Source organism: Schistocerca cancellata, chromosome 8 (genome assembly GCF_023864275.1).
Source record: "Schistocerca cancellata isolate TAMUIC-IGC-003103 chromosome 8, iqSchCanc2.1, whole genome shotgun sequence".
Lineage (NCBI taxonomy): Eukaryota > Metazoa > Arthropoda > Insecta > Orthoptera > Acrididae > Schistocerca > Schistocerca cancellata.
Window position 1 is genome coordinate 415,385,559 of NC_064633.1, and position 26,531 is coordinate 415,412,089.

General features: G+C 43.9%; 1 protein-coding gene across 3 annotated transcripts in view; it reads left to right on the forward strand.

The window, feature by feature from the left end:
• The window catches only part of LOC126095257 (poly(A) RNA polymerase gld-2 homolog A-like), a 155,247-nt gene that overhangs the window by 57,683 nt on the left and 71,033 nt on the right, over window positions 1-26,531 (forward strand). For all 3 annotated transcript variants that reach the window (XM_049910013.1, XM_049910012.1, XM_049910011.1), the window contains exons 6-7: window positions 2,849-3,017; window positions 9,062-9,205. In XM_049910013.1, the coding sequence (XP_049765970.1) occupies window positions 2,849-3,017; window positions 9,062-9,205 (313 nt within the window). The remainder of the gene's footprint in view (window positions 1-2,848; window positions 3,018-9,061; window positions 9,206-26,531) is intronic.

Genomic DNA, 26,531 nt, shown 5'->3' on the forward strand with positions numbered 1-26,531 from the left:
CCCCCCGTCTCCCCCCCGTCTCCCCCCCCGTCTCCCCCCCCGTCTCCCCCCCCGTCTCCCCCCCCCCCCGTCTCCCCCCCCGTCTCCCCGCCCCCCCCGTCTCCCCGCCCCCCCCGTCTCCCCCCCGTCTCCCCCCCCGTCTCCCCCCCCCCGTCTCCCCCCCGTCTCCCCCCCCCCCCCGTCTCCCCCCCCCGTCTCCCCCCCGTCTCCCCCCCCGTCTCCCCCCCCCCCCCGTCTCCCCCCCCGTCTCCCCCCCCCCCCCCGTCTCCCCCCCGTCTCCCCCCCATGTTAAATGTCCAGACAAGGCTACACTTCAGACAAGACTTCCTCGCACTTCAATTTGTATTCCACATTAACAAATTTCTCATCTTCAGAAACACTTTTCTTGTGTTTGCCAGTCTACATTTTATATCCTCTCTATTTCAGCGAACATGCGTTATTTTATTGTCCCAAGAGCAAAACCCATCTACCACTTTAAATGTTCCATTATTTAATATAATTCCCTCAGCATCATCTGAATCAGTTAGTGTACATTCCATTACACTTGTTTTGCTTTTGTTGATGTTCGCCTTATATCAGTCTTTCAGACCACTGTCCATTCTGTTTGTTTGACTCCTCTTCCAAGTCCTTAGATGTATGAGACATAATTACAATGTCATAAGCAAACCTCAGACATTTTTATTTTTTCTCCCTGAACTTTAATTCATTCTTCAAATTTTTCTTTGGTCTCTTTTACTGCTTTCTCGATGTGGAGATTGGATAACATCAGGTCTTGTCTCACTCTCTTTTCAACAATTGTTTCCCTTTCATACCCCTTGACTCTTATAATTTCAGTCTGGTTTCTGTACAAATTGTGTATAACCTTTTGCTTCCTGTATTTTACCCCTCCAATCTTCAGAGTTCCAAAAAGTGTGTTCCAGTTGATATTGTCAAAAGCTTATCCAAGCCCACAAAAGATATAAATGTAGGCATGCCTTTCCTTAACCCATCTTCTAAGATAAATTGTAGAATCAGTATTGCCTCATGTATTCCTACATTTTTCAGAAATCAAAACTGATCATCTCAGAGGTTGGCTTCTGCCAAGTTTCCCATTTTTCTTTAAATAATTTTTTTGGTGGTATGCAACCATGACATATTAAGTTGATATTTAGGTAACATTCACACCTCTCCACAGGTAGCAGGTAATTGTGTAGATTCAGGGGTCATTTTTTTTTTTTTTTTTTTTTTTTTTTTTTTTTTTTTTTTTTTGCAATTTTGACGTTACTGATTCCTTTCTTTCGCTTATGAGCCAAGCATATTATTTTACAGCTGTAAATGTTGTCACTTAGTTGCTTAAAGCTTCCATTCATCATTTTGTATTGTTTCTCCATCCCTGTCACCACACACCACAGACACTTTTCCTGTGGACATGCTTATTGTCTACACCGATTCACAACCAGACACGTAGATTCCCAACTAATCTAACCCTCAGGCAGACCTGTCTGACACCACAGACATGGTTGTTCTCACATATTTGTTGTCTTCGAGAACTCACAACCAAACAGTCGCATTTCCAAGTTTCCTACATCTCGGGCTAGGCCACAGACCACTCGGACATCCCAGACATCTGTTTTTGTAATTTCAGTAGTATCATAGTAAACCTTCTGTAACACACTTCACGAAATTCTTTCTCAGAATTAGTACATTCATAAAGCTGTACCTATTTCTGTTGAACCAGTCATTTTATCTTTTTTTCAAGGTTGGGTTTCTGTGCCCTAACTCTTAGTTTATGTGTAATACGCTCATTGAAAATTTGAATTTGAGATGTCTTCTGGTATAATGTCTTGTGCACTTTCTCACTGATTATTTGTGATTTTGGTCCTCAGCTTGTAAACTTTTTGAGGGACGAAATACATCTCACTGTTGACCATTGATTGTATGGCAGTACATGCAATTATCCAAAGTATTTTTGTGTTATCACTAACAGGGAGAACTGACTCTGGTATCCCTTCTTGTTTTGGAATAATGCTGACTTCCATGAATTGAACTTATTTATTGGTCTGCAGATATCTGAATAATACAGTGCAGTAATTGGGAGCCTGTAGTATGTGTTGAGGATGACTGCCTCGCTGATGACAGCTACACAACTTGTTAGGAGTCTCCCTACTGTTGCTTGATCTGGAATTGCTTGCTTAATATTTGTTTTATGGCAACAACTACCCATGCTTGAATGTCTGCTTACAATTTATTTTTGAAGAAATATTTTAAGTATGCGAGAGAATTGCTGGCCAGTACTTATAAGAAATGGTACTGCCAGTGCACACAGAAAAGTACATACACTTCCTTAGGTTTTGGAAGTGATAGTTCCTTCCTTGGGTAAAAGAGAGGAATATATAGGGAGGAGATCACTCAGATCCCAGGATCACTTGTTGTGAGGGTTTCACCACCATCCATATGTCTATCTTTCAATTTTGTCCATACTCTGTCATTCAATTTTGTCCATACTCTGTCATTTATTTTTTAATGTTTATCCCTCGTATTCGAGCTGTTTATTGCTTGTAGCCCGTTAGTAGTTCTCTGCGCTATTAATTTCACTTGTAATTTGGTTACTTACATCCTAGCTTATCTTGATTCAAAATAAACTTTTTTCTCTCTTATCCACCACATCTACAAAGCTCATTTCTTGTAAGGCAGAAAAAATTGACTCTAGCTATGTTATAGTGTTTTAGAACAATTCTTTGCGAATTTTTGCATTAATGGACTAAGTGAGCAACTTTTAATAATTAGATGAATGCAAATTTGTTGTCTCTCAGATAAAGATCTTATTTTCATAATTAGTTTGGAGACTAAACCATTTCTTGAATTTCAGAAGGAATTTCCACGCTATGGTCTGTTTCTTGTGGGATCTACCATGAGTGGATTTGGAAGTGATAAAAGTGATGTTGATATGTGTCTTATTGTGAGGCACACTGAAATTGATCAGCGCAATGAAGCAGTCCGTCATCTTGAACAGATGCTCCACTACTTGAGGTGCTGTGGTAAGTTATTAAAAATATATGCAGCCAGTAATGAGCAAATATAAATGAAAATAATTTGATATGATTTTTGGAAGATGGTGTCTTTTGCTTCAGTGTAGGTTGCATCATTCACTCTCTGTATCCAAAATCTGGAATTGAAGTATGAGATCTTTGCTTTTACGGAGCAAATTGAGAATTATGAAACTGAGTATGCATAGAATTTACAGCACAAGCAGCAAGTGGTGAACAAAATAACTCAATTGAGATTCCAACAAGTCCCCCCTGTCACTGAGGCTTGAAACTAAATTATCTCTTACATTTGCACTTTCCACATTCTAAACTGCATTTTGAATGTTGTCTTGAATATTTTCTGAGGAATATGTACATAACGATCCCCACTTCTATGGAAAGGCATCACTCCCATTCTGGTCTGCCTCACATGCTCCATTCTGTTCCACCTTGCACGCTCTGCTCTGCTCTGATTTCTCTCATGTGCTCCACTCTGCCTCGCACACATATAGCCACGAACAGTCTCTCTGTCACATTCCCTCCCTTTCTCTTAACATGTTCGTGTTTCACTCATCGCTGGTAAATAGTAATTCGAATAATAATACAAAAATATATATTGTAACTCATCAGACTGGATTTTTACTAGTAATCCCAGCTTCAAAAGAGTTGTATTCCTGTACTTTGCTGTAAAAAAAAAATTATTGGAACTGTGTGTCACATTGTTACTTTATGATGGTTAACATTTGACAGTTGTTTTGTTGAGTGTGTAGCACTGTGTGTATTGTATTGTATTTGTATTTATTTATTTATCCTGTGGATCACATATTGTACAAAGTACACACGATATAGGACAAGTCATTTTTCTTAACAAATATCATTTTAAAAAATGTACACAAAATTGTTCATTGATGAATATAGTAACTTCACATACAGAGAATACAAACAATTTACATGGGGAACTAAGAAACATGTAGGCAATGTAGTGCTGCTTTAAATTTACACAAATAATCACTGAGATTACAGAATAGTGAAAATGTCAACTGGAAACACAACAGAAGGACAATGTCATTTGAAAACTACATTTACACTGTTAATTATTATTATTATTATTATTATTATTATTATTATTATTATTAATATTACTATTATTATTATTATTATTATTATTATTATTATTATACATTTGTGCCCTTAAGACAGAGATTGAATTTGAATGATTATTCACTTTCCCCTTGTTTATGTTTTCTTCTTCTTCTTTTCCTCTTCCTAAAACCACCTCATTTTGTGACTGTGTTTGTGTTTCCTTTGCTCTGTCCTTATTTTCCCTGATCTCTTCCTTTCTTTCACTTCAAATTTCGTGTTCATAATTTTGTTTCTGAATTTGTCTCCTTCATCTATCATTTCTTTATTGACTGCTGCTTGTTTTAGGTCTTCTTCTGTTTCATGAAACCAGTTGGTTCTTTTGACTGAGCTGTTGACTACATCAAAAGTCCTCTTTGTGAGTCTGTTGGTGTTCATTCTATGTATGTGCCCAAAGAATGTTAATCGACATTTCGTAATTATGTCTGTGAGTCTGTCTATATGTTCGTATAGTTCTTTGGTTGGTCTCTTCATCCATATACCATTTCTATGTACTGCTCCAAAAATTTTTTGAAAGATTTTATATTTATCTTTTCTCTCTCAGCGATGCCTGTTGCCCCGATAGTGGTTGTTCTTGATACATAGAGAGCGGCTGGTAGTACAACTGTATTGTAGTGCCTGAGTTTCACCTGTCTTGAGATGCTTCTTTTATTGCAGTGTATCCATGTAAGTTTGTACACTTTCTGAAGTTTTCTGTTCGTTCTGTATTGGATGCCTTGTTTGATCCTCCTGTTTGTATGTATTCTCAGAGATACTAGAATTTTTCCGCTCTGGTAACCAATCCATATTTTGTGTGCATGACTTGTGTATTATTGTTCTTTCTTTGTGTTTTCTCGCATGATATCTGTAATCCCGTTTTAGCAGAGGTTTCATGTAAATATTCCAGGGATTCTTGCACTTCTTCTCTGTTGTTGCTGAGTATTGCCAAGTCATCTGCAAATGCTAGGCATATTATGATTGTCTTGTTTGCACGTGTTCTTCCTAACTGAATTCCTTGTACTTTTTCTACCCACTGCTTGATAATTTTGACCTGGACTATGTTGAATAGAAGTGGTGAAAGAACATCTTGTGTGACCCCTGTAAATATCTCAAATGACTCTGAGATTTCTCCCATAAATTTTATTTTGGATGTGGTATCTGTGAGCATTTGTTCTATCAGTTCCCTTTGTTATTCTGTCTATTCCATATTTTTCAAGAGTGTTCCCAATCAGGATCTTTCCTTCAGGAATCCTGCCTTGTATTCACCATTCTTTGTATCCACTTGTGGTTCAAGTCTGTTCAGTAACACCTAGGGCAGAATTTTGTAAGTGTCCGGTAATAATGAGATCCCTCTGTAATTTTTAGGGTCTGTCCTGTCTCCCCTTTTCTCTGTACTCCATATTTCCAAGAGAATTTTCTATGTAATATTTATGTTTGTGAATTTTCAGATCTCACCAAAAATGTCATCTTACTCTGGGACTCCGTTGTTCTTTAGTTTTTTTATAAAATCCCTTACCTGTATGATTGTAGGTGGCTTCAAGTCTGGGTTTAGTAGTGCTTTTGTGAAGTCTAATTTTTCTTTGGGCTTCTCACAGTTGAGGAGTTTATCAAAGTATCTTTTAAGAGTACTGCAATTTTCTGTAGTGTTTGTTTCTAAAGATCCATTTGTTCTTCTGAAGCATATATTTGGAGGCTGATAACCCAATATATTTTTCCTGAATATTCTGTAGAAATTTCATGTATTATTTTTCTTGAAGTCTTCCTTGATTTCATTTAGTCTATTTTTGTCGTCTGCTCTTTTCACTGCTCTAATATCTTTAGAGGATTGTTTTTGGAGTTCACGTTTCCCGAGAGTCTGACCCCAAAGCATTGCCTTCTGAATTGTTTTCGCCAAGTCTGTTCAGTTCTCTATTGTATTCTGATTAATTTCTTCAATAATTTTGTCTTTACTTATCATTTTGTATTCTGAAACTGGTCTGATAATTTTGTTCTGTGTTGTCTTTCTATTCCTTGGAATTAGCCTAATCTTTACTTGTAGCAAGTGATCTCAGACTCGAAGAATCTTTTGTGAGTTCTCACACTTAGAATTTTACTTGTTATGGCTATGTGGTCTTTGAAATTGTCCCCATACATTTTTGGGTGTTTTCCATATTGTGAATTTTCGTCTTGGTTTCTGAAATTGTGTTGACATAACTTTTAAGTAAAATTTTGACAGTCCTTTATGAAATGCTCCCATTCATGTTTGTGCATTTGTGTGCTGTATGTGGGCCTGTGATTTGCTTGTATTTCTTCTCTTTGCCTAGTTGTGCATTGAAATCTCCTAGTGCAATTTTGATGTGTCTTTCTGGTATTTTGGTTGTCATTTCTTCCATGTCTTCCCAAAAGTCTTAGACTTCTTGTGGTCTCTTCCTGTTGTGATCATTTATAGGCGCATGTGCGTTGATGATTGTGTATCTTTTGTTTCCTGATTTGAAGGTTATTGTGGAGGTTTTGTCTGTTACTGAACTGAAATCTGTGACGATGCCTGACAGATTTGTGTGTTGCAAATCCTGTGGCAAATGTTGTTGGTGTTCCCCACTTGACAGCAGGTTTTCTTTTCTATGTCCTTTAGTTTTCTGTGTTGAAATGGTTCTCGTCAGTAAAACGCATATTGCGAGGATTTTGATGTGATATTTTTCTAGTACATCGGTAAGCTGTTTAAGTTAGCCTTTCTTAACCAGTGTATTGCTGTTCAGTGTGCCAATAAAATGTTTGCAAAGAGGTTTCGAGAAGCTCCTACTCTTTATCTATTTCATGATGTTCCTGGTTCCCCAGAATCTGATGACCAAAACCAGTAAATTCACTGGGGCCAGGGGTAGTGGGTATCTTTCCTGTTGATCCATCATGATTTTTTTCAAGTTGAATGTGGTTGTGGTGTGTGACCTCTGGTGGAGATCACAATTGTTAAAGACTTGATGGTTGAGATAAAGACGTGTTGCAGCCGCACCAACTAGGTGAACAGACACTGACCACTACCAACTGGATGCCAGAACAGACACTGTTGGGTTTAGGAATGTGTTAGTATTTGGTCTGCCCTGGGTATTTTATTTCCCCAGTACCACCCGAATCAGAGAGGCTTTCCCCTATCCGCCACCTGGAGAGGTGCCTGATGGGGGATCTAACAACTCCACACTGTTACTTATATATACTTATTTGCTTTCATTTTCTTCTTTTTCAGATAGAACAGCAGCATGAAAGTCTTGTTAGAAACTTCCTGGCCGATTGAAACTGTGTGCCAGACCGAGACTCGAACTCAGGACCTGTGCCTTTCGCGGGCAAGTGCTCTGCTGACTGAGCTACCCAAGCACGACTCGCGCCCTGTCCTCACAGCTTCAATTCCGCCAGTACCTCGGCTCCTACCTTCCGAACTTCACAGAAACTCTTCTGCAAACTTTACAGAACTAGTCAGTAGAGCACTTGCCCACAAAAGCCAAAGGCCCCGAGTTCGAGTCTAAGTCGGCACACAGTTTCAATTTGCCAGGATGTTTCATATCAGCGCACACTCCACTGCGGAGTGAAAATTCCATTCTTCAAGTCTTGTTAGAATTTTATACTTCAGTCATCATAATATGGTTGTTGATTGCCAAGTAGCTTGAATTACAGAGATTATGTTCAACAGAGTAATCCCCTAACCTTATGTTGTTATTCCATGATAAACATTAATATATTCCATTTTTTGTCTTAGGAATTTTTTCACTTATTGTTCTCATAACAGTAGTAGGTGTTCTTTAAAATACTTATTAATCACTTAAAATAGATTTCCATATTTATCAAAATCAGAGGTATTATTGGTTATTGAACATAAACTGTTAATATTATTAACAGCAACACAACTAAGTTTACAATGTGTATTTATTAATAATCATCACAGGAGACTTTGCGTTGCCTTGGGTTGATTCTTGTGGTAGATGGCTGTCAACCTAGTAGCGAAAAGATACCTGTTTGCTCTCACCTGACCTCTTCATCATTTGTGCAACATAGGAAAAAAAAACCACTTTGTATATTAAATAGTTAATACTGTGAAATACATTAATATTAAGGTATAACATATTATATAGCAAATTTTAGTGTGTATCATTTAGGTGAGCTCTCCTGTAACACTGTACAGTACACACAGAATTTTTTTGACGGTGTAAATTCATTTGCAGTATTGTGTTTCCTTTAATTTAATACAGTTGTCATTCATAAATTATTAAACATAAGTTAAAGTTTAGAATATCTCCCTCAAAATTCCAGCTATGGGAAATCTAGAAACACCACTGTGCTTGGAAAATTGTTAGCTACAGTATTATTGAAACAGATTTCAGCACTGTGGCATGATATAAGGAAGGGTGGTATCCTGAAAGCGGGTCTTATTTGACTGATAACTTTTAAAGTTTACAATTTTGCAAGAAACTAAATACTTCCTTTGAATCCGCAAAAATTGGGCTGTGAAACTGGCGATGTGGTTGATTCTGAAGATAATTTCGATTCTAGACCAAGGTTCTGAAGATATTTTAGAGTGTTGCATAGTGATAAATGTATGAAAACTTCAAATCGTGCCTGAACTAATTAATTTTTCACAGAACTAATTGCATGTAATGTTCAAGGTTGACTGTCTTCCCTCCACTTTGTCCTTCCTCTTTCTCCTCTTTGTTTCTTTCATGCATTGTACCTGACATACCGCTTCATCCCAGTTGAGCTGCACCACCAGATTTTGATCTTGCTTACATGCCTGGTGACCACTCAGTGCCCTTACTATACAACGAGCTGTTGCTATTACTCTTTATTATTTATTTATTTATTTTTTTTTTATACTGTGCTCATTCTTAACAACCGTTCACTGATTGTTTTGTACCAGACCTATACCTATTTGTTATTGTAGATACTACTGTTGTTGTATTTCTGTTTGTATTCAGATTTTGTGGAACGTCCAGAGCTGATACAAGCTAAAGTGCCTATTCTTAAGTTCAGAGACACTCAGTGTGACTTTGAAGTGGATCTTAACTGTAACAATGCTGTGGGAATCCGCAACACACATCTACTTTACTGCTATTCTCAGAGTGAGTAAACAAGTCAGAGTAGTGTCATTTATTGATTATTTTTGTGTAAAGCGGTTATTGTGATGCCTTTCAGTTTGTTTCAAATCTTTCCTTTCTTCTGAGAATAAATGCTGAATTTGAAACATGGAATACAGGCAACAACTATATGTTGGGGGGGGGGGGGGGGGTCATAAACAGTGTGAAAAGCTTATAAGGATGTTGCAGAGTAGGCTGTGTTGAGGAATGATTGTTAAGAAAAAAATTCAGTATGTTGCACGGTTTCCGAGTTATTTAGCATTGAAGTTACTCAGGTCATGGCATGCACAAATTCAAGTGGCCCGCCAGAGATAGTGTCACAAAACTTGTTCTTCATTCTGTTTCCTAAACCTGAGCAATACAGTGATAAAAAATTGGACATAGAATGGCAGTAAGGATCAAAATGGAACCATGCAGAGCAGTGTCGTGCACTATAATCCATGCTAGGAGAACAACTGACACTAACTGTATCTGGCAGGCCACTTGAATGTGCAAGCACAATGGCCAGATTGGAAATCTTCAATGTTAATTAACTTGGCACAACATATCAAATGTTTTTTTCTTAACAATTATTTCTCAGCACAACCTACCCTGCAACACCCCGACCATTCTGTGTATTTTCTGTATGCCCATCTTTTTAGAAATGATTGTGTTACTCGGCTGTTCGATAGAGGATGTCAAATTAAATACCTTTCAGCCATCAATTTACAACCTTATTTTAATTGGCAACCAGTTTCAGCGTTTTATTACTCCATCTTTTGGTCTCTGACTGATATGTAGGAAGAATCTACCTCAGTTGTGATCAAAATAGGGGCCTGCAATACTGGTATTAGTGGGGCCTGAATATGGCATAATAAAACACTGGAACTGGTTGCCAGTTAAAATTGACGCTTGAAAGGCATTTAATTTGACACTCTCTGTATATTGGTTAGCAACAGTTAATATATGGCTTAAATTCTCTGAATTGCATAAAATGTTTTTTATTTTGACCCACATTGTTGTAAAGATTGTCTTATGTTGCTTATTTAGAATTTTTAGACTCTAAAATTTGTAATTGTACCATTCTTAATTGCTCCACTTAGAAAATGGTGATAAAGGTATTTCTTGAAAAATGAAGTATTGAAGGTACAATAAAAATGGTCTGAACAATATAAAATGAAGAGAACTCTTCCATGTGTGTTGGCAGTTATTTATGCATGATGCTGCAGAGAATCGAAACTTTTGTGCAGTCTTGAAACCTTCTCTGCTTCTTATAACAAAAGCTGCAATAATGTAACCTAAGCTGAAATGTAACTGCAAATGGTGAATACTTTTAGCATTGCTGGGGTACAAGAGTGACTAAGAGAACAGCTGCTTGGCAATCAGATTCTAGTCCAAGTGGGATCAAGGTGGTCAAGAATGAGCAAATGCTCTGAGCACTTTGTGTGCCTACATAGAACCAGACACTGAAGCCATGTTCATTGTTAGCCTGAGAATAACATCGAGTAATAAGCAAACACAAATTCAAAAACACAGCAGGCTACATGTAGTGATATTAGATGATGCACGACTTCATAAACAGAAAATTGACTGTGGCCTGCTGGGTGGCCCATTTTATAGTGCAAAATCGGAAGCACAAAATTGTAAGTCTATGTGGCAAATGCGATGCCACAGGGTTGGGCACAGGAAGTACAGTAGTGTAAAATATATCTGTCCTTGCACCAGCTCTGCATTGCTGTGGCCGCTAATAAGATTAGGCAGACAGGAGGTGAGGAGGCCTGTGAGGGGCTTCTCTGGTGTCATCAGTAGCTGCTTCTTCCTTATTTAGATTTCAAAGGTCCATTTTAGGATTAGGTAATAGGTGGAACAGAGTAATAGCTTTTGAATATAGTTGAATTTACAGATTCTCAAAGTGGGAGGAAACATTGTGGAGATTATCGGAATAAGTTGCATGCCTGCCTGATAGCTGTGCACGTTAAAGTGCTGCTTCCGGGCTTGGAGATGTTCTAGTCCTGAATTGAATCCATTTAGCATTTTAATGATGGAGTTCTGTGTGCTAGCCAGGCGTGATGATATCAGGCTGCTACCCAAGTCCCACCACAGTTTCACAATTCACAAAAATTTAGAAAACTTTTGCCCACTTTCACATGAATAACACTGCACGCATACAGTTGGGGGTACACTCATTCTGTCCCTGAAGGAGTTAAGGTGGGAGGGGGTCAACAGTGTGGCAACAGAAAGGCTGTTAAACTAACCAGCCAAGCAAAAACCATTGGTAACCATGCTGACCCTGTGCCGATCCGGGACAAAGGCATAAGAAAAAATATGATTGGAGTCTGTTGTGTGAGGTGCTCCTTCGTTGACAAAATTTTGACTCGAGGCACATATCGTGGTGCGCGTAATGCTAGTCGTACAGGCCATATGGAGAAAATTATAGACAATATTCATGTCGTACTGCTCCTTCGAGCAGGACTGCAAAGTTTACAGGGTGTTTCAAAAATGACCGGTATATTTGAAACGGCAATAAAAACTAAACGAGCAGCGATAGAAATACACCGTTTATTGCAATATGCTTGGGACAACAGTACTTTTCAGGCGGACAAACTTTCGAAATTACAGTAGTTACAATTTTCAACAACAGATGGCGCTGCAAGTGATGTGAAAGATATAGAAGACAACGCAGTCTGTGGGTGCGCCATTCTGTATGTCGTCTTTCTGCTGTAAGCGTGTGCTGTTCACAACGTGCAAGTGTGCTGTAGACAACATGGTTTATTCCTTAGAACAGAGGATTTTTCTGGTGTTGGAATTCCACCGCCTAGAACACAGTGTTGTTGCAACAAGACGAAGTTTTCAACGGAGGTTTAATGTAACCAAAGGACCGAAAAGCGATACAATAAAGTATCTGTTTGAAAAATTTCAACGGACTGGGAACGTGACAGATGAACGTGCTGGAAAGGTAGGGCGACTGCGTACGGCAACCACAGAGGGCAACGCGCAGCTAGTGCAGCAGGTGATCCAACAACGGCCTCGGGTTTCCGTTCGCCGTGTTGCAGCTGCGGTCCAAATGATGCCAACGTCACGTATCGTCTCATGCGCCAGAGTTTACACCTCTATCCATACAAAATTCAAACGCGGCAACCCCTCAGCGCCGCTACCATTGCTGCACGAGAGACATTCGCTAACGATATAGTGCACAGGATTGATGACGGCGATATGCATGTGGGCAGCATTTGGTTTACTGACGAAGCTTATTTTTACCTGGACGGCTTCGTCAATAAACAGAACTGGCGCATATGGGGAACCGAAAAGCCCCATGTTGCAGTCCCATCGTCCCTGCATCCTCAAAAAGTACTGGTCTGGGCCGCCATTTCTTCCAAAGGAATCATTGGCCCATTTTTCAGATCCGAAACAATTACTGCATCACGGTATCTGGACATTCTTCGTGAATTTGTGGCGGTACAAACCGCCTTAGACGACACTGCGAACACCTCGTGGTTTATGCAAGATGGTGCCCGGCCGACGTCTTTAATTTCCTGAATGAATATTTCGATGATCGTGTGATTGCTTTGGGCTATCCGAAACATACAGGAGGCGGCGTGGATTGGCCTCCCTATTCGCCAGACATGAACCCCTGTGACTTCTTTCTGTGGGGACACTTGAAAGACCAGGTGTACCGCCAGAATCCAGAAACAATTGAACAGCTGAAGCAGTACATCTCATCTGCATGTGAAGCCATTCCGCCAGACACGTTGTCAAAGGTTTCGGGTAATTTCATTCAGAGACTACGCCATATTATTGCTACGCTTGGTGGATATGTGGAAAATATCGTACTATAGAGTTTCCCAGACCGCAGCGCCATCTGTTGTTGAAAATTGTAACTACTGTAATTTCGAAAGTTTGTCTGCCTGAAAATGTACTGTTGTCCCAAGCATATTGCAACAAACGGTGTATTTCTATCGCTGCTCGTTTAGTTTTTATTGCCGTTTCAAATATACCGGTCATTTTTGAAACACCCTGTATATGCTCCAAATGTTATGAATCCTCAGGTTTGTGACAAGGGAATAAATGCCTACTAGTGTGTGCACGTCTTGCAAGTTGTGATGAAGCAAGCTGGGATATTTTTACTTCCCTTCTTGTTTTGCCATCTGCCTCTTTCAATTAGGTTTTTCACTTTTAACTAATTACCGTTAACATACGTGAATATAATCTGCATTTTCATAATAGAGAAAGGTTAACCCTTAGTTAAAAAAAAAAAAACATAACGCCAGATCTAATTTTGTGCTTAGTTTTATGTTTGTAATTGGTGTTCTAATTAATGTCAACTATTCCTAGTTAGTATCTTTCATTATAGGGCAAAATCGGTGATTGCTTTGTAACTTAACCTTCATGTGCTCACCCTAGAAATAGTCGCGCTCGGCAGTCTGCCGACCGCCCGAGAGTTTTCATCAATCTCTTGAGGTTTTCCGTTTTTAAAGGTCATATTTCCATAAAATATCGATATAGGATATCTCAAACAATATTGCAAACACATTTGTAATCAAAATTATTTATTTAACAATAAAATATACAATGGAATACAAAAAGGAAGCCAAATACCCAAATTAAATATAAGAACATTTTTTTTAATTGTAATGTTTTGGGACTATATAATGTAATATTTGACTAGAATTATTCACTGTCTTAACTCGTCACAAGAAAAGCTAATTTTGCTTTGAAAAAAGAATTTTTGATTGAAAACCTCACAAACTTTTCTGTCAAATGAAAAATGCTGATCAGTCCGTATCCATTTCATTTTCGCTTTGATGCTGACAACAGTTATTGTATGTAACTGTCGTGGTTGAATGTCATAGACAGATGTTTCTTCCACATTCACCGCATTCTCGCTTCGTTTTTATATTCTTTTTGGAGCCACACACATAACATATTCATCTCCTTGTAGGGGTTGATACAGCTGGATAAACTACGTCACTCTCTCTGTAATTTTCCAGAAATACTAACAAATCTTTTGGTAAATGCTTCAGTTTAGCTCTTTCTTTCAGGTTTTCGCTCATCAGTTCCAAAGATAACACATGTAAGAATTGTCTTCTCGTTTTTTCTTTCATATTACCTGTGTTGAATTGAAAAATGCATAACGAATTTATTCCTGTCAAGTCAAGTAAGTGGAAAAATATACATGTAGGCCACCTTTGTGTTCTTCTTGATGTTGAAATTCTGGAGCACATAAGGTCTACACAGTATCAACTCCACCTTTGGTTGAATTATAGTCTGTGATTTGTACAGGTTTTTTGGTATCTTCATCAATGATGTCGGTATCATGCATTGTGGAGAGCACTACTACAGCTTTCCTTTTTTTTTTTTTGTGATCATAGAAATCAAAGTTTTGTCATCTTGACAACTGAACATGTAGTCTCCTGCCACTGCATTTTCATTTACTGTCACAAATTCTGGGGAATTTTTTTATTTTTTCTCATTGTACCTAAAAAAGTGAGGCCTTTGCTACGGAGGTATTCAGCCAACGGGTGACTCGAAACATAATTATCAGTTGTTATGTTTCTATTTGTTCCTTCTATGCATTCAACCAATCTAGCGACCGAGTCGTATGGTTTGTTGGAGAGTACGTTAGGGCCTGGCACTTGTTTTCCACAGTACACTTCTAAATTATATGTATAAAAAGTGCGTGCATCACACACTGCATACATTTTTAACCCGTATTTGGCTGGTGTTTAGGACATGTACTGGATGAATGGACATTTTCCTCTAAACGCAACTAACATCTCGTCAACAGTGACAAATACCTCTAAACTGAATAATTTTGCTGTTAGCAATGAAAGAAGACAGAATTCCTCGTATAGGAGCAAGTTTGTCCGTTGTTTGACGTTCCAATCTCGTGTTCAGGTCATCAAATCTTATAGCTGATAGCAAAAATCTAACTCTATTTAGGCTGAAATTGGCTCACAAAATTGTCAGACCTGTTCCATTGCTATTGAAATATTCAGAGAAATTTGCACGGTTTCCTATTTTGACCACAATCAAAAACAGAGCACCAAACAATGCTAGCATTTCAGCCGTTGTTGTCGGCTTATAATCCCTTTCACGTACTTCAGAGTTACTGCTTCCTTCTGCCAGTGCTTGACATACCATTTCGAGAGTTATTATACACTGAAAACTTTCCAGTCGAGTTTCACATTGTCTGGCTTGTCCTCTAGGACCTGGTAGAGTTTTGATTATATTTTTTGACTTTGATTTTGTGCTGGTAATATTGACACTACAAGCCCAAATAGTTTCCATGTCCTTAACTATATAAAATTTGATGTCATTTGTTGGTAGCTCCTGTTGATCTATGTCATTTTCTCCCTCATTTTCCGAATCAGTTTCCGACTCACTTTGATGTATATCATCTTCAATCCCTTCTTGTTCATAATCTGGGTCATCGGAAACATCATCTTTTAGGGATTCCTCATGGCCTTTCTCCTCTGCTTCCTCTCTCTCCAATTCAGTCAAGATTTTCGTCGTTCCTTTTAAAAAATAAAAATAATTGTTACTTTTGCCAACAGAAATTTCTTAGAATGACGAAGTGCTAAAGTAGAAAGAAAAACAGAATTTGTGAATGACAAAATTTATAGAAAGTAATACACATTCACTAGAGAATTGGAAGAGTCTATAAAATTGAGGAATTATAGGGGAATTACAAAAAGAAATACTTACATTCCAAAGTAGACGAGTAGAACAAAGTCTCGTAAGAGCTCGCAGTGTGGTAACTGACCGTGTTTGTAAGTGCCGTAAGCGCTCGCAAGGCAGTAAACTGACTGCCGAACGTGTTCAGACCTATCTGAACTTGTCCTGAGAGGCAGAGAGGTGCGACTTGGACAAACTTCGAGCAGCATCTATCGGAAAAAGGTGCCACTAGAGAGTACATGGCCCCCCGCCGCCTCGTTACCTTTGTGGAGTAAGTATGGCGCGAAATTGCAAAAAGGCGGTCACTTCACCGCCCACGCGAGTGCGTGAAGGTTAAATTCTATTGTTGACATATAAAAAAATACAAGTTCTGTAAGAATTGTATAAACATTTGGAAGACGATATGCTAGTATTCTTAAAGTATCTATCTGGCTCTAGTCGGAAACATGTTACCAAACCCAGCCCTTAATTAATTCCAAAGTAATTCACAGTTTTGTCAAAAGTATTGCTTGCTTAACTGTATTTGTTAATTACACGAATTAAACAAATAATTCGGCCTAACTTTTGTAGTAGAAGAGACTGTTAAAAAGACAGTATGTTTCAATGTATTCAGTTAATTTAATGAGCTAAGTTTTAATTGTAATTTCTGTAAATTAAACTTCGAACACTGTGTAGTTTCAGTGCCTAGTATTGTGATGATATATGAGGGTCTGAATTTTTGTCACGAGACAGTCAGTCCATGGCCGAGTTTCAGACAGTGAACCTGTGTTGGTTGGAATGATGACAATGCATCAACTTCATAGTGAAATAACTGTGAAACAATTAGGCCGTGTGTAAAAACAATGACAGTGTCTGCTCCGTATGTACTTGATTATTCTTCAAGAACTGTGAACTTTGTGGTTAGGTTTTACTGTTTGTAGATGTTCAACAGGAAGCTATGGTAGCAGTATGTGGAGGTTTGCATACAAACTAATAATGAGGCTTATCAAAAGTTAAACAATAGAGTGCTGGCCATATGTAACTGTGTGTTATTGGGGGTTTTGAAAAGTGAAAGTAAAATACTGTTAAATGCAGCTGTGCATCTGTTGGCTACATCATTTACAGTAGACAGTACTGCACGTCCACCCTCTATTTTTTCAGCCAGTATGTCGACACTGAGGACTACAAATGAAAAAACAAAGTAGGCAAACAGCTACAAGGTCTACACCATTCTTTTAACCAAGCATTAATTTGTGGCCAGTAAACATGATACTGTAGCAAGGCCTTCATGCATGTGATTCTTTATTATAACTGGTGCAGTAGCTGGAGGACTCATCGCTGAAATATAAGTTAAGTGTAATGACTGTGCATTCCTTGTCCTCCATAGCCAATACCAGTGTATCATTCGCTTCATTGAGGCTGAGACAGGGAAGTATATTTCAAACTCTGGCTCTGATCCTTTTGTTAGATACTTGGCTCCACATGCATAAAACCAGAAAGCTTTCTCCGAAGTAGCAGATTTTACTCCGAAAACTGGACTAATTTATGAATAGTAGCAGAGAATTATTCTTTAGTACACTGCATGCTGTAAATGTATCTGAAAACAAAACTGCCTTTTACCTGTCAAACTTCGTGACAGGTCTCATAGGCAGATAAGAGAATCCGCATTAGAATATTGAGAGATGGGCCTGTAATGGATGCCGTACTTATAGTTGCATAGAAGTAACACCCTCTGTTACAAACAATGTACTGTCTCTGGCAATGTATAAGAGTGTTTGAAGAGGGCAATGAACAGCATATGATTTGTTAGTGGATGAAAATTGACTCAATACAGATGTATGAGAAATTTCTTGCTAATGGCTTCCTCTGTATTATGAGAATAATTAAGTTGGACTGCTAGTAACATCTGTGAGGCTAAAGCTATTGGTTAGTCTGTGCAGTCAAAATCTCTGATAAGACAGCACCAGTGCCACGCTGGGAGGCATCAGTGGTAAGCTCAGAGAAATTAATGTGGATTTAGTGTCTTAAGATCTTAAGTTGTGCAAATGATGCTCCCAGATTATGCGTGTTACAGTAATATTGTCAAGGTGATTGGGGGATATTTTTAATTTCTTCAGTTATCTTTGAAATTTGGCAGGGACACTTGCAAACCCAAACGACAAACAGTTGTATCTATGGATTCCTAACAGTGTATTTAGGACCAGTACTTGTTTTATTTCCTCATCATGCAGCTGTTGTAAATAGGTGTCCGCCAAATTGACTTTTGAGGTGTATTGATTCTCTGTTTAGCTCTTCTTCCACTACAGATCTATGTTGGAGTGGGCATTAATAGTGGTTCTGGAATGGTCACACATTGTTTTTGTGGTGCTCAGATTTTTAATAGCTGACGTGGATGTTACCCTCAGCTAGAAGCAACTTAAAACTCCATGTCCTCTCCCATAGAATGGTAGTTAGACATTTGGCTGGTCAGAGTTGTATCCATTATCTCAAATTGTTGTGCTGTTGGTTGATAGACTCTGCTCCAGAATAGGTTCCTGTTGGTCAGCAGAAACAGTAGACATATGCCCAGCCTCGCTACAGCTGAAATATACCACATTCTTGTAGTGGACATTGTTTACCACTTTGACACCAATAAACCCAGACAGGATTTCCATGACTGATTCTGCTTGTATGCTGTGAAGTGCAGTTCATGACGTTGTAGCTGAGATGTAGTCAGTGTACCACAGCTCTTGATTGTGGTCAATGCAGAATTATACGCTAGCACTGTCAGGAGTAAATGTTCTTTTATATTAAATATATACATGAAAACACAAACGACAATTTCAGAAATGTGTTGTTGAATGTTTTATGAACTTGTATTTGGGAGTAAAAATAACAAAATTTCCATGTTAAAAGTCAGTCTGTGACAGTATTTTGTATCTGTAAGAAAACTAACTATTCTTGTTTAGAATTCCCCTCCGCTTAGTGTACTTCTAGGTAACAACTGAGAAGCTTCATCTTTTTGATAATTGAGGTAGAAGCTTTAAAGACTGGGAACTACATTGTATCTGTGACACTTTTTTGCAGACAGTATGCACGTACAGCACTGAATGTAACCGCAACATGATACCATTGTATGACACACAGTTCAGGAGATATGGCGACATTAACAGTGAGATGCATGAAAAGCTCCCGCATCGTGCCTGACGTTTAAATTTATTACTTTTTTGCTACAGACTCCATTCGCAACACATTTTGCAGGCAGTATCCACATATGCCGCTGAATGTACCTGCAAAATTGTATCGTTGTACAACTCACAATTCAGGGGACGTGACGTCAAAAATATTAAGCACAAGACCAGATGCTGAGTGGTATGGGTGTGGACGCACAGCTAAAAATAAATACTTGGGCAACAACAGGTCTCTCTGCTAGTAACGAATAAATCAAGAATTCTGGCTGACCAATCCTCATTTCATTGTTTCTCGATGACATTGTCACGTAGAGGAAGGTGTAAGTAGATGAATGGCGTACAGTTAACTTCATATAATGGAGGTTTACTCGGCACTTGCACATACGAGAGCTCAGAGCGAACTGCACCTGGCCAGAACACATACAGAATATATACAGTGACAGAACATTAAGTACAATGATTCTTGACATTTGTGGATACTTCTAGAAAGTACTTGAACCGAATATAGAAATTAAAATTTTATGGTTCAGGTGAGTTTTGAACACACGACCCTCCATGCAACAGTCTAGTCTCATAACCACTACACCACAGTTTCTGAGACAGTAATGCCTGTCCAGCATTTATCAACTGCTTCACCAGTGTTGACGTAGGTTTCATCTAACCATGTAATTGAATAAATATCCTGTCCAATAATTTTATTTATGATGATGTTATGAGCTGTGACAAGAGTCTTTTCGAGCAACAGTTTCATCTATCTAAGTTTTTAAAGTGGAAGCCCATACTTTTGAACATCATTTTAAGTGATTTATGAATGCGTGGTCTCACATAGTTATGAATTAATTAAATCTTCTCGGGCTTCCAGGTGTGCCAGGTGGTAAAAATCTCTCAGCCTTTCGACTGAGCTATCCTTGCCCATTGTCAAGTGGTAGAGACTGCTGTGTTACTAACAAGGGAACCTCCCCATCGCACCCTCCTCAGATTTAGTTATAAGTTGGCACAGTGGATAGGCCTTGAAAAACTGAACACAGGTCAATCGAGGAAACAAGAAGTAGTTGTGTGGAACTATGAAAAAAATAAGCAAAATATACAAACTGAGTAGTCCATGTGCAAGATAGGCAACATCAAGGACACTGTGAGCTCAGGAGCGCCATGGTCCCGTGGTTAGTGTGAGTAGCTGCGGAACCAGGGGTCCTTGGTTCAAGTCTTCCCTCGTGTGAGTAGTTTACTTTCTTTATTTTTGCAAAGTTATGATCTGTTCGTTCGTTGGTTGACGTCTCTGTTCACTGTAATATGTTTAGTGTCTGTATGTTGCAACCGCACTGCGAATCCGTGCGATTAGTAGACGGAGGACGTGCCTCTCCAATGGGAACCGAAAACATTTGATCGCAAGGTCATAGGTCAACCGATTCCTCCACAGGAAAACACGTCTGATATATTCTATACGACACTGGTGACGGCATGTGCGTCACATGACAGGAATATGTTGTCGACCCACCTAACTTGTACACTTGGCGAATGGATAAAAAGATTCTTCTACCTTGCCCGATTTAGGTTTTTTTGTGGATGTGATAATCACTCCCAAAAAAGTGATTGCATCAGACGGACGGATGGACGGACAGATAATAATTGTCTGAAAATAAAAAATTAAACTTTTCACTCGAGGGAGGACTTGAACCAAGGAAATCTCGTTGCGCAGCTGCTCGTGCTAACCATGGGACCACGGTGCTTCTAAGCTCACATTGTCCTTGATGTTGCCTATCTTGCGCATGGACTACTCAGTTCGTGTATTTTGCTTATTTTTTTCATGGTTCCGCACAACTTCTTCCTGTTTTCTCGATTGATCTGTGTTCAGTTTTTCAAGGCCTATCCACTGTTCAAACTTATAACTAAATCTGAGGGGGGTGCAATGGGGAGGTTCCCTTGTAAGGCCTCACCATCGTAAAGCTGCACTGCTGGCTGTGACGTCATTGTGCTCTGTTCCTCAGCAAATGTGGAAATGTCTTTGTCCTGTGTCAATCACACCCGCTTCAACCTCAAGATGGCCAGGTCCCTGGCTGTGCTGAGCTGCAAACCACCATCCTTGTTGATGGTGTTTTCAGATATTATTATTTATGCTGCTTCTTTTATGATGCTATCACAAAATCCCTTCATCATAATGACAGATGTGTTATCAAATAGTTTGGTGTAGATTTTCTAAAGCATGTTTTGCTGATTTTTCAAAACAGTGTAGGCACAAGCACATCTTGTGTTCCATCTGGCATTGCTGCACAGCGCATAGTGTTTGACTGACACAGTAGTTACCACACTGACATGGAGTTTGGACACTCCAAATGTTCTAAACTGTAGATTGTCCTTCACAGGCCTTATGAGATGACATATTTTTGCTGGGGGCCAGAACACTAATGAGCTGTTACGTATCTTCAGGAGCCGGCTAGTCTTTCCCGACACTGTGCCACAGGAAGGCAAAAACACAAGTCTCTTGTTCTCTTCTTCGGTGGTTTTTTCCCTGCGGGTCTCACCAGGAACAGATTGATACCTCGCAGTGATTATAGCTATTTTCCCGGAAGCCTTTTTGGAGGTGGCTTAGTTCAAGTGACAGATTTTCAGCATCTGAGATGACCTTTGCTTGGTGGACAAGGATGTTCAGAATGCCATGTTTTTTGCCAATGATGGTGCCTAAGAGGGTACAGATACTGATTCATGTGTGTAGGTTTCCTGTATTCACTGTGTCTCAGGCAGCCATTAGTTTTCTAGTGAACAAGGACATCAAGGAAGGGCAGTGCACCATCTCTCTCTGCTCTCTCTCCCTCCCCCCCCCCCCCCGTGCTCTCCCCCACCCAGTGCTCTCTCCCCCTCCCCCACCCCGTGCTCTCTCCCCCTCCCCCACCCCGTGCTCTCTCCCCCTCCCCCACCCCGTGCTCTCTCCCCCTCCCCCACCCCGTGCTCTCTCCCCCTCCCCCACCCCGTGCTCTCCCCCCCCTCCCCCACCCCGTGCTCTCTCCCCCCTCCCCCACCCCGTGCTCTCTCCCCCCTCCCCCACCCCGTGCTCTCTCCCCCTCCCCCACCCCGTGCTCTCTCCCCCTCCCCCACCCCGTGCTCTCTACCCCTCCCCCACCCCGTGCTCGCTCCCCCTCCCCCACCCCGTGCTCGCTCCCCCTCCCCCACCCCGTGCTCGCTCCCCCTCCCCCACCCCGTGCTCGCTCCCCCTCCCCCACCCCGTGCTCTCTCCCCCTCCCCCACCCAGTGCTCTCTCCCCCTCCCCCTCCCCCACCCAGTGCTCTCTCCCCCTCCCCCTCCCCCACCCCGTGCTCTCTCCCCCTCCCCCACCCCGTGCTCTCTCCCCCTCCCCCACCCCGTGCTCTCTCCCCCTCCCCCACCCCGTGCTCTCTCCCCCTCCCCCACCCCGTGCTCTCTCCCCCTCCCCCACCCCGTGCTCGCTCCCCCTCCCCCACCCCGTGCTCGCTCCCCCTCCCCCACCCCGTGCTCGCTCCCCCTCCCCCACCCCGTGCTCGCTCCCCCTCCCCCACCCCGTGCTCGCTCCCCCTCCCCCACCCCGTGCTCGCTCCCCCTCCCCCACCCCGTGCTCGCTCCCCCTCCCCCACCCCGTGCTCGCTCCCCCTCCCCCACCCCGTGCTCGCTCCCCCTCCCCCACCCCGTGCTCGCTCCCCCTCCCCCACCCCGTGCTCGCTCCCCCTCCCCCACCCCGTGCTCGCTCCCCCTCCCCCACCCCGTGCTCGCTCCCCCTCCCCCACCCCGTGCTCGCTCCCCCTCCCCCACCCCGTGCTCGCTCCCCCTCCCCCACCCCGTGCTCGCTCCCCCTCCCCCACCCCGTGCTCGCTCCCCCTCCCCCACCCCGTGCTCGCTCCCCCTCCCCCACCCCGTGCTCGCTCCCCCTCCCCCACCCCGTGCTCGCTCCCCCTCCCCCACCCCGTGCTCGCTCCCCCTCCCCCACCCCGTGCTCGCTCCCCCTCCCCCACCCCGTGCTCGCTCCCCCTCCCCCACCCCGTGCTCGCTCCCCCTCCCCCACCCCGTGCTCGCTCCCCCTCCCCCACCCCGTGCTCGCTCCCCCTCCCCCACCCCGTGCTCGCTCCCCCTCCCCCACCCCGTGCTCGCTCCCCCTCCCCCACCCCGTGCTCGCTCCCCCTCCCCCACCCCGTGCTCGCTCCCCCTCCCCCACACCGTGCTCGCTCCCCCTCCCCCACACCGTGCTCGCTCCCCCTCCCCCACACCGTGCTCGCTCCCCCTCCCCCACACCGTGCTCGCTCCCCCTCCCCCACACCGTGCTCGCTCCCCCTCCCCCACACCGTGCTCGCTCCCCCTCCCCCACACCGTGCTCGCTCCCCCTCCCCCACACCGTGCTCTCTCCGCCTCCCCCACACCGTGCTCTCTCCCCCTCCCCCACACCGTGCTCTCTCCCCCTCCCCCACACCGTGCTCTCTCCCCCTCCCCCACCCCGTGCTCTCTCCCCCTCCCCCACCCCGTGCTCTCTCCCCCTCCCCCACCCCGTGCTCTCTCCCCCTCCCCCACCCCGTGCTCTCTCCCCCTCCCCCACCCCGTGCTCTCTCCCCCTCCCCCACCCCGTGCTCTCTCCCCCTCCCCCACCCCGTGCTCTCTCCCCCTCCCCCACCCCGCGCTCTCTCCCCCTCCCCGCGCTCTCTCCCCCTCCCCCCGCCCCGCGCTCTCTCCCCCTCCCCCCGCCCCGCGCTCTCTCCCCCTCCCCCCGCCCCGCGCTCTCTCCCCCTCCCCCCGCCCCGCGCTCTCTCCCCCTCCCCCCGCCCCGCGCTCTCTCCCCCTCCCCCCGCCCCGCGCTCTCTCCCCCTCCCCCCGCCCCGCGCTCTCTCCCCCTCCCCCCGCCCCGCGCTCTCTCCCCCTCCCCCCGCCCCGCGCTCTCTCCCCCTCCCCCCGCCCCGCGCTCTCTCCCCCTCCCCCCGCCCCGCGCTCTCTCCCCCCCTTCCCCTGCTCTCTGCCCCTCCCCCCTCCCCCTGCTCTCTCACCCTCCCCCTCCCCCTGCTCTCTCCCCCTCCCCCCTCCCCCTGCTCTCTCCCCCTCCCCCCTCCCCCTGCTCTCTCCCCCTCCCCCCTCCCCCTGCTCTCTCCCCCTCCCCCCTCCCCCTGCTCTCTCCCCCTCCCCCTGCTCTCTCCCCTCTGCCTTGGTGGTTGCCTGCAATCGCCGAGGAGATTATAGATCGCCGACGGGCGCTCCAGTGTCACAAGCGACGTCCCTCAATAAAACACCTCATCGCCTTTAAAACGGCTGCGCGCGCGGTCCCGCCGTCTTATTCGCCAACACAAGCTGGAGTGCTGGGAACGGTATGTCTCCACCATTGGCCTCCATGTCTCTCCATCGCAGGTCTGGGCCAAGATTAGGCGCCTCTATGGCTACCGAACCCCTGTCAGCGTCCCTGCGCTCTCAATGAATGGAGCAGTTTGTACTGACTCCGACATCATTGCAAACCGCTTGGCAGACCATTTTGCTCTCTGTTCCGCTTCTGTGAATTACCCTCTGGCCTTCCGCTCCATTAAAGAGGAACTTTGGAGCCTTTCATTTCACGCCTGCTGTCCTGAATCCTACAATGTCCCATTCACTGAGTGGGAATTCCACAGTGCCCTAGCCGCTTGCCAGATCGCATCCACTGTTAGATGCTGAAACACCTCTCAGTGGACTGCCAGCGACACCTCCTCGACCTTTACAACCGTATCTGGGTCGAGGGTGAGTTTCTGTGGCAATTGCGGGAAAGCATTGTTATCCCCGTTTTGAAACCTGACAAGAACCCATTGGAGGTGGACAGCTACTGCCCCATTAGCCTCACCAACGTTCTTTGCAAGTTGCTCGAACGCATGGTGAGCCGGCGGTTGAGTTGGGTACTCGAGTCTCGGGGCCTACTGGCTCCATCTCAGGGTGGGTTCCGTAAAGGCTGCTCTGCCACCGACAATCTGGTGAGCCTGGAGTCACCCATCCGTACAGCCTTTGCCCGCCGTCAGCACCTGGTCGCTGTCTTTTTCGACATGCGATCTGTCCTAAGTGTCTGCCTGTTTTTAATTGCAATTAATGGGCTCGCTGCGACAGTGGGAACGTCTGTCTCAGCTTCTTTGTATGCTGACAACTTCTGCCTCTACTATAGCTCCATTGGCATTGCAGCTGCTGAACGTCAGCTGCAGGGCGCTATCCACAAGGCGCAGTCTTGGGCTGTAGTGCATGGTTTCCAGTTTTCGGCTGCCAAGACCTGCGTTATGCATTTCTACCGGCGACGAACAGTTCACACTGAGCCGCGGCTTTATCTTGCTGGCGAACTTCTTGCTGTGGTGGAGACACATTGGTTTTTGGGTGTGGTTTTTGATGCCCGGTTGACTCGGCTCCCACATATTTGGCAGCTTAAACAGATGTGTTGGTGGCATCTTAATGCTCTGCGATGCTTGAGCCACACCAGCTGGGACGCTGACCGATCTACCCTCTTACGGCTCTACCAGGCGTTAATCCAGTCCCTTCTGGATTATGGGAGCCTGGTGTATGGTTCATCATCCCCATCTGCATTGCGGGTGCTGGACCCAAATCGTTCACAGCGGATCCGACTTGCCACTGGAGCTTTCCAGAACAGCCCTGTGGACAGCATATTTGTGGTGGCAAGTGTCCCTCCATTGTGGTTACGACACCAACTTTTACTGGCCGCTTATGCTGCACATGTTTGTAGCTTGCCCGGGCATCCTAATTATCGTCTCCTGTTCCCTCAGTCGGTTGTCCATCTCCCAGAACATCGACCCCGGTTGGGTTGTACGATCGCGGTCTGTGTCAGTGAGCTTCTCTCTGGGCTTGAGGTTTTCGCTCTTCCACCTCCCTTCCGGACTCCTCTGTGTACACCCTCGTCGTGTGTGCCCACCCTTGCCTTCGGCTCGAATTGGCACAGGGCCCAAAGGACTCAGTCCCTCCGGAGGCCTTCCGCTGCTGCTTTCTTTCCTTCCTTGCCACGTATCAGGGCTCTGGCATTGTTTACACTGACGGTTCGATTGTTGCTGGTTGTGTCGGTTATGCTCTCACTCTAGGGGACCATTACGAACAACATTCATTGCCGGCTGGCTGTAGCGTTGTCCCTGCTGAGCTGGTCGCCATCTTTCGTGCCCTAGAGTATATCTGCTCCTGTTCAGGTGAGTCCTTCGTTATATGTAGCGACTCCCTGAGTGGTTTACGAGCTATCGACCAGTGTTTCCCTCGCTCTCGTCTGGTGATAGCTGTCCAGGAGTCCCTCCATACTCTTGCCCGTTGGGGCCGCTCTGTGGTCTTTGTGTGGACCCCAGGCCATGTTGGGATACCAGACAATGAACATATAGACCACCGGGCCAAACAGGCCACCTGTAAAACCATCTCTGGACGTTGGCTTCCCAGAGACTGATTTGCGAGCGGTCTTACGCCGCAAAGTTTTTGAACTTTGGGACACTGAATGGCGCGCCCTGCCTTCACGAAACAAACTTTGGGCCATCAAGGAGTCTACCGGTGTGTGTATCGCTCCTCCTTGC